The sequence below is a fragment of the Eptatretus burgeri genome, chromosome 3, assembly GCF_056783735.1.
Source record: "Eptatretus burgeri isolate ZD-2024b chromosome 3, Ebu_testis_v1, whole genome shotgun sequence".
NCBI classification, from domain to species: Eukaryota; Metazoa; Chordata; class Myxini; order Myxiniformes; family Myxinidae; genus Eptatretus; species Eptatretus burgeri.
The window spans coordinates 129,719,073-129,733,639 of record NC_140963.1 but is presented as its reverse complement, the minus strand read 5'-3'; the positions used below and the strand labels follow the sequence as shown (position 1 = coordinate 129,733,639).

General features: G+C 42.9%; 1 protein-coding gene across 8 annotated transcripts in view; it reads right to left on the bottom strand.

Moving 5' to 3' along the window:
- Positions 1 to 3,106: 3,106 nt before the first annotated feature.
- MGAT5 (alpha-1,6-mannosylglycoprotein 6-beta-N-acetylglucosaminyltransferase) overlaps positions 3,107 to 14,567 on the bottom strand; it is a 99,212-nt gene continuing 87,751 nt past the window's right edge. For 3 of the 8 annotated variants that reach the window (XM_085875569.1, XM_085875575.1, XM_085875567.1), the window contains 3 exons: positions 8,901 to 9,058; positions 7,688 to 7,975; positions 3,107 to 5,267 (listed from right to left, as the gene is read on the bottom strand). In XM_085875569.1, the coding sequence (XP_085731695.1) occupies positions 7,777 to 7,975; positions 8,901 to 9,058 (357 nt within the window). In that variant the 3' untranslated portion in view covers positions 3,107 to 5,267; positions 7,688 to 7,776. The remainder of the gene's footprint in view (positions 5,268 to 7,687; positions 7,976 to 8,900; positions 9,059 to 14,567) is intronic. The other 5 variants (XM_085875572.1, XM_085875571.1, XM_085875570.1 and 2 more) reach the window with 5 other exon arrangements.

Sequence of the window (14,567 nt, the reverse complement as noted above, 5' to 3'; positions counted from 1 at the left end):
AGGCAGCATTCTGGGCCTTGTTCTTTTTCTGGTTTTCATCAATGATCTCTCTGCATTTCTGGAAAACGCTCTATATCTCTTGGCTGATGACTCCACCCTCTGCCGTACCATCTGCCATCCCTCAGATCAGCAAGCAGCCTCTTCACTGCAGACCTGGATAAAAATAGCAAGCTGGTCAAAGTCTTGGAACAGGTTTCTCAATCCTGAGAAATCTCACATCCTCACTATGTCTCTCCGAAAGGACCGTCTGACCCCCCCCCCTCCCCAATCTACTTTCAGAAACAATCCCCTTGAAAAAGTCCTTTCATTCAAGTTTTTGGGTCTCGCTATCTGCCACATTCTTTCCTGGGAAAGCCACATCTCCAAGCTGGCTTCCAAAGCCAGTCACTGACTGGGCATCCTACGTCATACAAAGTCCTTCCTTGGCACACCTGAGCTTCTAATCACTTACAAAGCTTTCATCCACAGCCTGATGGAGTACTGCTCCTCCCTCCCTTTGGGGTGGTGCTCCTGCCTCACACCTCGCTTCGACTTCACGCAATAGAAACCAAGGCATTTCGGATCATTGATATCTCCAGCGGTGAAGCTGCGTCTGGGTCTCTCTGTCTCACCAGAGGCTGGTCGGTGGTCTTTCTGTCTTCTGCCGTCACCTCTCTGGCCTTGCCCCCCCCCACCCCCCGCTCTGTTCCCCCTATATATCCACTCAAGGTCTTCCAAAAAACCCCTCTTGGTGAAACTGCCAAAATCAAGAATCACTGCTCACCTTCACTCTTTCATTCCTCTTTTCCTGACCTCTGGAACAAACTCTGACACTCTCTTCAATCCCACTTCTCCCTCCAAGTCTTCAAAAACGCTGTTCACCACAATCTCATATCTTCCCCCATCCATAACCACAATCTTTTCTACCCCTGTTAATCCACCCCAAACACACCTTCACATTCCCTGTAGTACCATTTTGTTTACCACATGTACCAAGCCCCATCCCTTCCATAGATCTATTGTTTCTGTTCACCACTATTTTGTGCTTCGCTCTCCTGCCTCTCTTGTTTTATGTTTCTATGTGTTAGCTCTTCCATGAGCCTCGATATGGTATACAAATTTTTTTTTATTTCTCTCTGTCTCTCCCCTCCTAATACAATGCAGCATCCTCTTACACCTTTCTCGCTTTCTGTCTCCGCACGTGTCCAAACAGTGGTTATGTGTGGACAGACCCTCCACTCACGCTGCCTTCCTCCTCCATTCCCGCCCCTCGCTCCCCCGCCCATTCTCGGTCTCCCTTCTTACTTGCTCCTCCACTGCTCTATCTCCCCCACCCCCACCCTCTAAGTATACCCTTCGTCCGGACGGCCCTCCCCACACCTTGCGCCCTCCTCCCCTTCCTCACACCCCCTTCCCTTCCCCTCTCCTTCCTCACTCCCCGACTCCTGTCCCCCTCCCCTCTCCTCCCTCACACCCCACTCGTCGCTCCCTCCCTCCTCACCCCTCCTCACCACGGAGTGGGTTAGGTGATAAGCCAATTTGATTTTGGTTCAGGTCCAGATTTCAATCCGGCCTCTCAGTGGGATACAAACTGTAAACGGTTCAACTTGGCGGGGGTGTGTGCTCTCCTGCATGCCACTATTTCCAAAGTGGTGTTGCTTGGAAAGATGGTATTGTTGAAATCAATGATCGAGTTACAGATACCGTCTCTGAAATGTATTGGTCAATTTCTCATCAGCTTTGCCAATGTCAGAGATACTAATACTCGCTGTATTTACTCGCTTCACTTTGCTGACGGGTTTAATAAACATACAGCATGTTGTACTTTACAAACATACTGTATGTCTATCTGTGAATCTCAATAGAGAAGTAAAATGAAGTGAAACCGATGAAAAGATATTTTATAATATGTACTTGTCACCGTCGTTGAGATTGTGGTTATTCATGTGCTCCTTCCATGTAATATATTATACTATATATACATATATATTTCTATCGTTTTCAGAAGTAGTAAAATAATTATAATTTGCGTGCTCTTTCTGTATCTCACCATCAGCCACGATCTTTCTTGGCCTCCAAAGTCAGCTGCCAACTGGTCATCCTCCATTGTACAAATTGCTTCCTTGGTACACCTGAACTCCTAGCCAGCGTTTCTGCTCTTGACACCCCCTCCCCCCCCCCAAATTTCCAGTTTTCCCTCCTGAGAGTTCCCTTCTGCATCCATCTTGTCCACCTCATGCATCCTCTCTTGCCCCCATTCCTCTCCACACCCAATGTTTGTCCACCTCCCTCTGGTCTTGACATCCCCTTCCCCCCCCATACTATTCCTTTTGCATCCTGTTTTTATCTGTTTCCATGCTTATCCATTCAGTGTAGTAGTAGAAGCTCTTCCATGAGCCTCGACTATGTATATTTTTAAAATTCAAAATCAGACTTACATTGACAGAAAATGTACAAACTATACATATAATGACGAACAAGTACACTTAATGTGGAAGAAAGTGCCTTCTCAATTACTTTCATTTCAATTTCAGAAAAATATAGATAAATCGTTGTTTCTGGGAACACCCAACTTCAGTCGCTCCAGCAGTCGCTGTTTTCCTTCGTCTTTTTAATGTTGAATTTCACATTAACGGTACTTGTGCGTCATTATATGTATGGTTTGTACATTTTCTGTCAATGTCAGTCCGATTTTGAATTTTAAAAATGCTAATTAAAAAAAACAAAAATTTTGATTATTTTTTTTTTCCTTAAAATTGAGATAGCATAAAACCTTGACCTGATTGAGCGAAATGAGATACATTTCTGAATTCAGCATGCAAAAAACATATGAGGACCGTTGAGAAAACCTAGACCTCTGAAATGACGCAGACCAGTGTTATTAGCTTTTCAACAGTATCATTCTTATTCTTCAACAAGAGTAGGAACCCTTTAAAATAAAGACAGACACACACACACACACACACACACACACACACACACACACACACACACACACACACACACACACACACACACACACACACACACACACACACACACACACACACACACACACACACACACACACACACACACACACACAAACTCTAACAGTGGTTTGAAATACATAAACCCAGATCAGGACAAGGGAACCTCAGGCTGTTTATTGGTCCATCATATCCCACAAAGAAAAGTCATCATCCCAATCCAGAACACACGATCAGTGTGTTCCAACACACGAAGGACATTAAACCGGAACCAGAGCGCAGCACGGAGACAAAGCATGCAATCTTAAACACAGCTCGGATCGGGGCACTTTTGTCCTCAAGATGTAGCTGAACAAGCGAAATGGGAGAGAATTTCAAAGATGCGGTAGAGAAGCGAGACTTCTGCTGGCTCAACTTGGATATCAATGAGAACTGTCATTAAAAAGTTTGGTACATGCCTCAATTACGACCCTCCGATTAATCAGCACTGATGAGTCCGTTGAAGAACGAGGTTTCCATACGAAGCAAAATCCGCAGTTCAACTGTGCCACCTTTGTGTTCAGATGATCAATTGTTCGTGTTTTTTTTTTTCTCTCAGATTGCAGCAAACCCGTATTTGAGACCTGAGACAAAGCCAAACAATAACAACAAAAAAGTGCAGTGAAATAAAACAAAAGATGATAATTTTGCATCATCATGAACAAAAAACAAAAACCTCTCAACACAAGCCTTTGACAAAGCAATCGAAACAAGCTTCATTCCTCACTATATCATATACGTACAACTTGAAAAGACGTTTTTATCCTCTGAACACGTCCCCATCATTCTCCAACCTCATCATCCGTCACTATTCAAACAGCTGCATAAATAAATAAGTGGAAATTGATGCAGCACTGCACCGACAAGTAATATCTTTATAATTTTACTTACATACAACGATTTAAAATAAATATCTGCATAAAACATTCGGTTTCTTCTCTCGCACGCAGCAGGCGGCTGCAGGTTTGCGACGGTACTCAAGAGCGCACCTGTGCAGATGCTAGAAGGCGAGGGCAGGAATTTGGCTCGGATGCCGGCGATAACTCGCCGACTCTTCGTGAAAGATACCGTGGGATGTAGAACGTCTACGTACTAATTCGAGCAAACGCCTTCCCAGCTCAATGCCCATCTGCGGGACGGCGCATTTTGTGATGCAACGTCCCAGCTGCGAAGCGTCGATATGAAAGTTTACACTTGTGCCTGCAATCAAACACATGACCGTTTAAAAGGTAAGTGCGCGATCTCTGTGCCATCTTGTCAGACAACCTCGGGCTCAGAAATTATCGTTTTTGAAAAACCATCTTCAATATTCTTGTCAAAGCATTCCTTTATGAAATGGTCCGACATAGCTCGAGCGGTGAGATTGCACAATGGCAGTGAAAGGTGCACTTGGCTGCTTAACAACCACAGGGCGGAGGGGGCATAATGGTTGGGAATATGTTATGAGGTGTCAAACAGTGGTCAACTAGCCAGTGTTTGACAAAATCCTTGATTATAAGGACACAACGATCTAATTACAATTTTAACAACGTGTAAGAAAATATTATAGTGCCATCCATCAAGCAGGTAATATGGCCCAGCCACTTAACAGACAGCAGCCTGGCCGTTAACCACCTGATAAGTCAAAATGAATCCAGCATTATTTGGCTTCCAGGTGATTTTAGAATTCAGCTTACGGCATTTAACTGGCTCTTGTGTGATCGCACGGCAAAATATAAACATAAAAGAGGAAGAGTTACAACTTTAGAGAGCAGTCAAACTAACATGATACAAATGATAATGTTCAGACTCCACTGACGAACACTTTCGAAGTCGAGGATTCTGTTCCGATAGCTCAAGCCAGGTAAAAATAAGTAAATAAAACCATTAAGGAAGGAAGGAAAGGGTCTGGGTCAAAGGTTTGGAAAATTCTGAAAATAACTTCCATCACTAATGTTTGACAATAACCAAAAAGGGGATTCCAAATTCCATGCGTTAGCGAAGAAACAAAAGGTTCTTCAGAAACAGATTGTTCCACAAGATGTGTGAAAAATAACCTTCAACAAATGTTGATAAAGCTGCGTTCAAAACGAAGACCAAAAATAATAAAAATAAAAAAATAACCAAATACACAATTCTTATGATGATGATTTGAGTAGACATGCAAACGTCATCAATGGCAACGTCGAGAAACTGCAAATTCTACATTGTGTTAAAAGTACTTTCTACTTGCTTCCTGTGCAGGGGCTTTGGACTTTTAACGTGCAGGTGATATGTAACCAGCTGGAAGTCAAAACGAAACTGCAATAACACACAAAACAAACAAACATATCATTACCACATCCTAAGGTATGAAATGTAAAAAAATAGACATTTATCGAACAGGGAAAAAGGATAAATAATAAAACCACAAAAATGGCAGGAAATTAAGGCAAATTGATATGGGCATCAGCAATGGTTTTTAACCACGGTTGAAAAAAAAAGAAAAAAAAAAAAAAAGAGGAATTTCTAACACTTGAAGCACAATGCTAGCTGTAAACGAATGGATTTTAAAACAACAAAGCAAAAATGTAGACAAACAAAAAAAAAAACAATGAACCCTGTTCATGCCCACCAACACTACAAAGAACCATTTTCATTTGGCAATGAAAAGTGAAAAAGTTTGTTTGCCATAATCTGGTGAGAAGAAAACTCCGCAGCAAAGTTTTTAGTTTACACGTTCAGGACTGGTTCGTAAAGGAACGATAAGGCATGCAATGAAGAGATGCGAATATGGAGTGACAATGTCTTTTGAAACTGTCTTTTGCACAAAACTCGTTTACATTTCATTTTAAATTTTCCTTTGCTTTGTTGATTAAAAACTTGTCCTCCCCATTTTCCCATTTGGGTGATTGCTATTTCTGCACTTGAAACTTCTTCACAGAACAATCTAAATTTAATTTGCTCCACCTGAATAGTTAACGGGTCATCTTCCTGGGAAGGTGGTAGGATTGCTGACAGTAGGATTGTCTTCACCGAAGCAATGAAGATAGAGGGATACAAGAACCGAGGCACAGATGGTCGCTGGAGCAGAATTGGGCGATCTACAAGCAGTGTGCATGCTGTGCTACAAGGGGATATTCTTGGGATGTTGAAGTTATGGTCGTCGATAAGTGTGATCACGTTTGTTGTCTTTGTTAATGGAATTCTTACCTTACTGCTCTCACCCCGTACCCTATCCCAATCCCAGCAACAAAAAAGTATTAAAAAAAACAAACAAACTCATTTTAAAGATTTTTCCCCTCCAAGTTGTGATTGTTGATGTCCTCCTCATGATGTACCTCTCGCCCCCTGCCATTCGCCTTTTACATTTTTTTTGTAGTGTTGTTTTGGGTTTGTAGTGTCGGTGGGGTTAGTTTTGTGGAGAGCGAGTGCGCTTGTGAATTGGTCAAATGGGTTAGAGTGGGGGGGATAGGGTATGGATGTGGCACAAGTATGATGGGCCTATTGGCCACCTCCAGTGCGAAGATGGGGTCCATGCCTCAGGGGATTGGGCCTTAGGGTCAAAACTGGAAGAAAAAACAACATATTGATGTATTGGAGAGAAAGCAAAATGATGGCTCACTAATATACATCTCAAGACCCTCAATTTCCCCCCCCGCCCCTTCGTCACGTCTCATGTTTGGGGATATATAGTTTGGGCGGAAGAAAAAGGCGTGCAGATTCTCGACATCTGAATTCACCAAAACTCAACCTGGTCACGAGCATTTAAAACGGAAGTTGAATTGCTGTTGACAATAGCACTTTCATACGACAACTTATTCACCGGCACGACAAAGCAGCGATTTTTCTCTGTATCCTACGAGACAGATTTCTTCGTTCTGACTTTTATGGCTGCGGCGTTTAAAAGTACAAGCAGAAACTCCGTTCAAATGTCTCTACCAAAGTGTATCACTGCATTATGGCAAACAAACTTGATAATTTCTACCTCATTCTCACTATTAGTATTAACAAGCATAAGATCTGGGTGATCTGGCGATTCCATTTCAGAACTTAGAGTTGGCCATAAGCATCAATCGGCTGCATCACATTGCCAGATGGCGGAAAGTGAAGGTGGAGCGATGCAGCACATTATAAAAAATAAAAACAGAAGTCACAAGATGTGAAAAAACACCATAAATTATCCTTCTTGCCACCCCTTGGTTATAACTAGAAACAAATAAAAACGTAAAAATTAACAAAAAGCTTTGCATTGAGCATCACATTCTCACAAATGCAGCACTCTGGGATGGCCAAAGGTTGGGCCTGCACTGCGAGCCCACTGTGCTCACGGTGACGGCACTTGCTTTGCGTGATTCTTAGTACGAGAAGCACGAATCGTGCTTTCGAGCTGAGGATGGCAGATGCTTCGTGTACGTCGATACTCGACAATCAGGGTAATCCAATGACACACGATATTCTGTTGGACTTCAAGCTTGTGCAAAGCGCCCCATGCATCACCCAGCAGGTGATACCATATTTGCTTTTTTCTGCATTTCTCATTCAAAATAAATTAGATTAATAAAACTTTAAAAAGGAAATAAAACAAACAAAAAAAAAAAACAGCAGAGAGATCAACCTGGAAGTTAGTCCGTGACGTGTTGTCACAATGAACCACGAATTTTAATTACAGTGCAAACAGTAACTGATAAGCTGAATATGATCAGTCAACTGTTTTTCAGGAGCTTATTGCCACACCCTACCGTGTGGTGAAACCGTCTCTGTAAGCAACTGCAAGGTGAGACGGTGCAGGTGATTCAGCAGAACTGCTCTTGTTTTTATTTCCTTGCGTTCACAGGCAGTTTCGGCAGAGTGCCACTTGGCCTTTCATGTAATCGCGGCAAGGGCAGATACGCCGGAACTCGGAATGTGTGCCGGCACAACTGTACAGCAGAAAGTCACCCTGCAGGGTACACGTTTTGCTCGCAGAGTCGAATGCAGGAGCAAACACGTGATTCCGCACCTCTGTTGTTTTGCACTCGATGCCGTGTCTGGTCAGACACAAGGTGGGGGTAGACATTAATTCGGCAGCCATGCTCATGATCTCTTTCATATTATTTATTTATTTATTCTTCCCATTTGTGCTGTGTTGTATGGTCCAAATCTACTTCCACATTTGGAGATACATAATGAAAAGGGGATGACACAGCTTATACCCCCCATTGCTTGCGACAAAAGTCAACAAATGGCGACTTCTCCACCCGAGTTGGTGTGGTGGCCTGTTGCTGCACTGGAGGGCACAGAGAATACAACTGAAGGTTTGGATACTAAGCTTCTGAAACCCAAGTCTATCTTGGTGAATTTACCATGTCACTGTCAGACAATGTAATAAACCTAGTTGACTCATGAATGGACTCCAGAAAGGACGTCACCTGCGTGCCGTGGTTAATCTGGTATGTACGTAGCGCGAGTCGAGACTTTGGAATTGAGATGGCAGAATGACATTTTTCAGTAAAATCATTCTTTCAGGCATTGAATTAAGACGAAACTGTTTCGTGGTCAGCACACAAGGTCTTTCATCCAAGAACTAAGTGGAACGGCACTTGGGAGAGCGCATACCTCCTCCAGGCTCAACCATTTACGTTCTGTAGCCCATCGATAGGCCGGATCCAGATGATCTTCACCAAAGTCTAATTGATTCATCCTTGGCACACATACCCAATCTGTCCACAAAGTTTCATCCAAATCAGTCTAACTTTTTTGAGATACCTTGTGGACAAACAGACAGACAGACAGACCAGGGGGGAAAACACAACCTCCGTCCACCTTCGGTAAAAGTATACATTTCCACGTTAAAAACGAGATTCACAGACAAGGAAATCACCCCGAGCTCTGATATATTTCTTTAGAAAAGCTTACGTGAGGGCAAATTCCACTCCAAGGCCATATAAACGGTGCGTTCAGTAAAAATGGTACCTGGCAAGAGCTGCAGCATTGTTCAGATGCTGGTAAAATGAAGGTTCACAAACGAGCTGGTTCTCTTGGCAGACCTGGCGGCACGACTCGCTCGTCTTTGCCATCAGCACTTGCATGGAACTTAGGGGTGGCCACGGCAACTGCCCATGGCAGAAATCCTTGAAAGTGACAGGGTGAGATGACAGCAGGAACAAAGTGGATAAACTAAGAGCATGACAACATGGCTCATAAAATTGAAGGTACATGGAGGGAATGGAAAATGTGAGAAACACACCAAACAGTAAGCAGCAATAACATGTATATCGTTGTTTCTTGGGAATTATATTGATGAACATTTTAAAAATAGAAACGGTGGATCAAAAGGTGATATTCGATCATGGAGATTGCAAAGGGAGCGAATGCACAGAATCCCACCCTTTAAGCGACGAGCACACTGCCGAAGTCGGTGCTACATACAGCAGAGATTTTTCCACTAGACAGACAAGGACATGCAATCATGTGCACATCTTTACGAGCTTCTTGCAAGATGAAAGATAAAACATGAACCTGGTTTTATTGTGTATTTTTTTAATATCAAGTGCACAAGCCAAGTTTCCGAGATGGTTGCCATAGCAACATAATCCAGCCAATCATAGCTGTGATCGAATCTATGGATGCGAGACTTGGACTCTGACCAAGGATCTGAGACGGAGACTTAATTCCTTTGGTACCAGGTCTCTTCGGAGAATCCTTGGCTATCGCTGGTTGGATTTTGTGTCCAATGAGCGGTTGCTGAGAGAGACTCGGATGAGATTTGTTACCTGCATGGTCTGTGAGCGTCAGCGGCTGTATGGACATGTGGCTCGTTTTCCTGACGCTGATCTTGCTCACCAGATTCTCTCAGCGAGGGAGTCTCACGAGTGGAGGAGGCCAGTGGGCCGACCGCATGCCTCGTGGTTGCAGCAGGTTGACCATCATCTCAAGGAGATGGGGATGGGCCTGGCATCTGCCTGGGGGATGGCCAGACGGAGGCCCCTGGAGTACCGGCGGAAAGTGGACGCAGCGACGCGCTGTTCTGGCACATGCTCCCACACCTGACCTGAATCAGATTGAGATGATGTCATGAGGAATAGATATCTGCCATAGGAAAGCTAAATGCTCAACGGTATTTGAAATATCACGTCCACAAAAGTACATGGACGGATGATCGGTTGGTAGGTAGACGAAGCTCATTTCAATGTCTCCAGTCTCCGACCTTGTAGGAGGGGCGAGGGACAAAAAGGTAAAGCACATCACAGCATCACCCTGTTGCTCTGGAAGGATCGTCAATCAAACCCTCCGATCTATTTCCATGGCAGATTGTAAGGCATTTTAAGTTAACGAGATGGTTGCCATATTTTGAGATATCACGTACACCAGCCAAGTTTCCGAGATGGTTGCCATCGCAACTTATCTGCCATGGGAAAACTTCCTTGAACTTCTGGGCCTCACCAACAGCCATGACCTCTCCTGGGGCCAACGACAGAACAAAGCTGGCCTCAAAAGCCAGCCACAGACTGGGCATCTTCTGTTGTTCTAAGTCTTTATTTAAGTATCAGAAGTACCTCTGCTCTCTCAGCCATCTGACCCTTCCAAGCAAGTCCAGGATATATGTGTTCTTCTATTAACCCCTTCGTAGTTAATCTTCCAAAACCCAAGTTGATTGTTCTTGAGTCCTAAACTCCTTTGTTCCTCACTTCTCCAGTCTGTGGAACTGTCCTCCAGAGGCCATTCTTTCTCACTCTTTCCATCTTGGGCTTCAAATGCAGGTGGTGCTCCAGAATTTCATGTCATCTCCCATCATTACCCAAAATATTTATTACCTCCATTAACCCCAACACAAGTATTTGCAGGTTGTGTTTCCTCATTCTCTGATTCCCTTCTTTAATGTGTCCAAGAGTTGTTTCGTTGCCCTGTCAGTTCATTCGTTGCCCCAGCAGGCAGGGAATTTACTTCAGGTGCCTGGAGAATTCAAAACGGTGGTGTGCGAGTGTGTGTACGCGAGTGTATATACATATACATGCGTATTCCGACAAGTCGAATTTGTTTTCCGTTCACGAGTGCCAAATGGACTGCAGCCAACAGCAATTGTGAGCTTGTATTTTGCTTCAACGTCGTTATAAACTCCAGGTGAGCAACATTTTGCTTCTCGTGTTGCATTCAAACAATGGTCAGCAATTAAGGCTACGTAAAGCACTTGAGGCAGAGGTACAGTCATTGCTGCATTTTGGACTTGCAATCTGCCATGGACTAATCACATTCCCAATCTTACATTCCAGGCTGGACATTGCCCACTTTTGAGAGCAAAGGCCCGGTTGCATGAAGCATCCTTCAGGAAAGATTTGAGGATTTGTTTAAATATTTCCTCAAGTTTCCCTGCCAGGACATCCTTAATTTGAGGATTCTTGCATATTCAAATATTCCTGAAGTTTTTCCTTGAAACCTTCCTCAAATTCAAGGGAGCACTCCCCCATCATTAAACACCAACCTTTGAGTTTCCAAATGGTGCTCTTCATGGGAAATCCTCATCTAAAACACATACTACGGAATAACTAGAATTATACCAAGGATCTTTGATCACTCAGGAGTAATTTACACAACAATAAGTTTTAAATAATTTATTCGGAAACGCTATCGAACTGAATCCCACACATGATATCTGAACCGATGTAAAGGTGTATTCTGGTGCAGGTACTGCAGGTACAGGTGAACGAGTTGTTCGTCCATGCCGCGTGTTGTGGTACTTTCATGGTGCGAACATTTATTACTTTGTGTTCAGGTTATTTAGATACCAATTCAATTGATACTGATGGTAATTCCAGGAAAAAAAAAGGTCAACTGTATACATAACACTGGGGAACAATTTTTTTCTAATTATCTGTTGCATGAGATTTCTCAACTTATTCCAGGTATTTTTTTCAACGCTAATTTCAAATCTGAAATTGGTTTCCCTCTACATGCTCTAGTTTTCATGCAATTTGAAAGTTGAGATTTTCACAAAAAAGGACACTCATTGCTATTTACACTCAGGATAACTTGAGAACTTGGGGTGCGATTTCGGACTTTAGTGGAAATATACGATGCCTAAACTGCTAAATAACTACAGACCGTATTCGTTTTGCTGCTAACGATTTGCTCATGAATTGTTTGACATCAATTTTCTTTATCTTTATTGACATATATTCTTTAACTTTATGTTTTTCTTTGTTTCAGATTTGATCATGGCTTCTTCAATAAGACATAGATGTGTAAATAATCCTGATGCATTCTGATATGTATGTGGCTGCTACACACTACTTTGTCAAAAGCGCAATATAACATCGTTTGTAAGGTGTGCCTATAAAGCCTATTTTGATGTTCCACTTGGCAACCAAGACAAGAAATGGGCTCCTCATATTGTATGTCATAATTGTGAGGAAATGCTTCGTGACTGGACAAAAGGAAAGCGAAAGGGTCTGCCTTTTGGAGTTCCCAATTGTTTGGCAAGAACCCAAGGACCACACAACTGACTGCTATTTTTGCCAGGTCAACACAAAGGGTATCAGCAAGAAAAACCGGCAAAAGATCTCCTTCCCTGTATTCCCTCAGCAATTCGACCTACTCCGCACTGTGAGGAACTCCCCGTTCCAGTCTTTAATGGTTTTGTCTTATCTGAAGATGAAGGCAGTGAACATGATCAGCAAGAGCACGAGGGTCGTGATGACGGGCTTCAAGAAATGGTTTCAGAATCCAAAGCCTCCTCATCTGATACCAAACAGTCATCAGCCCCTCAGCAGTTTAGCCAACCGGAATTGAATGACTTAGTGCGTGATTAGGGGCTCTCCAAGAAAGCAGCTGAGGTATTAGCCTCCAGGCTGCAAGAAGAAAATTTACTTGACCACTCTGCAAATGTTTCATATTTCCGAAAGCGGAACCAGATCTTTGTCGCCTTTTTCTCAGAAGACAAGCAGTTTGTTTACTGCCACGATATCCCAGGTCTTCTCAGGCAATTAGGTGTTACTTCGTATAATCTAACAGAATGGCGATTATTTCTGGATACCTCTAAGCGCAGCCTCAAGTGTATTCTCTTGCACAATGGCAATGTTTATGGAGTGGTTCCAGTTGGTCACTCAGTGCACTTGCGAGAAGAACATAATGACATAAAAATGGTCATTGACTTCGTCAAATATCACGAGCACAACTGGATCATTCGTGTGGACCTGAAAATGGTCAACGTTCTCCTTGGTCAACAGAAAGGCTTCACAAAGTTTCCATGCCATCTCTGCATGTGGGACAGCCGAGCTCGAGAGAAGCACTGGATCCAGAAGGAGTGGCCCATCCGTGAAACTCTGGAAGCAGGCATGCCAAACATTGTGAATGACCCAATCGTCAGCCGAGAGAAGATCATTTTTCCCCCACTCCATATCAAGCTCGGCTTGATGAAACAGTTTGTGAAGGCATCGAGTACTGATGGTGAATGTTTTCAACATATAGTTTCTGATTGTCTTTCGAGAAGATCAAAGCAGGTGTGTTCGATGGACCTCAAATTCGTGCCCTTGTACTTGATGAGGAATTTGTAAGGAAGATGAATGACAAGGAGAAGACAGCGTGGCTGTCTTTCGTCGCAGTTATACAAAACTTTCTTGGTAACAAAAAGGCAGATAACTATGAGTTTCTGGTTACTAGAATGCTGTTGGCTTTTCACGATCTTGGGTGCAACATATGAGTGTCCAGCTCCATTTCCTGAATAATCACCTTGATCAATCCCCTGAGAACCTTGGGGCTGTAAGTGAGGAACAGGGAGAGCGCTTCCATCAGGACCTCATGACGATGGAAGAGCGCTACCCAGGGCGATTGGACAAAAATATGATGGCAGACTACTGCTGGAGCATCAAACGAGATTGCCCTGTGGAAGTCCATAAACGCAAGAGGTGCAAGCACAAATTCTTGCCTGAATAGGACCTATTTGAACTTTGCATTCATCCTTATCAATTGTTCTGAATCACCTATCGTCTTTATGTCGAAATATATGTTAATTTAAATTTGCTTTTAATTCAAATTGTAACTTACCAAACAAATGTTGAATTGCAAAATATATGTTTAATATAAATTTGCTTTTAATACAAATTGTAACTTCCCAAATAAATGTTGATAATGGTGGATTGCAAAAAATCTAGAGCTTACAGAGAGAAACTAACTTCAGATTTGAATTCAGCACACTCAAATTAGGTAAGATCAAGTGCTGGTATCAATGCAACAAAAAACTTTGTTCCCCAGTGAATAGATAGATTGAACGCAGCGTGTTACTCGATACGTCACTCATTAATCCCGCATCGTCGAGAGACGTGTGGGGCCTCGTTCGACTCAGGGGAGTCTCAGTTTATCCTGTGGACCCAGGTCTTATCGAAAATCGAGGGATTCTATTTGTAAGAAGGATGCTGAACAATTATACCCTATTTATGAAGTTATAGTGTTGTACTCTATACTACAAAATGTCAGTGTCCATCCATCTTCTCCATAACTCCAAAACCATGAAACCTAGCGTCCCCAAACGTTGCATACGCCAAGGTAAAGGAACTCCAAGGTAATGCATGAATGAAAATTGGCTGTTTGGGTAAATTTAAACACCCCTTTTGAAGATAATTAACAGCCTTATTCAATTATCCTTAA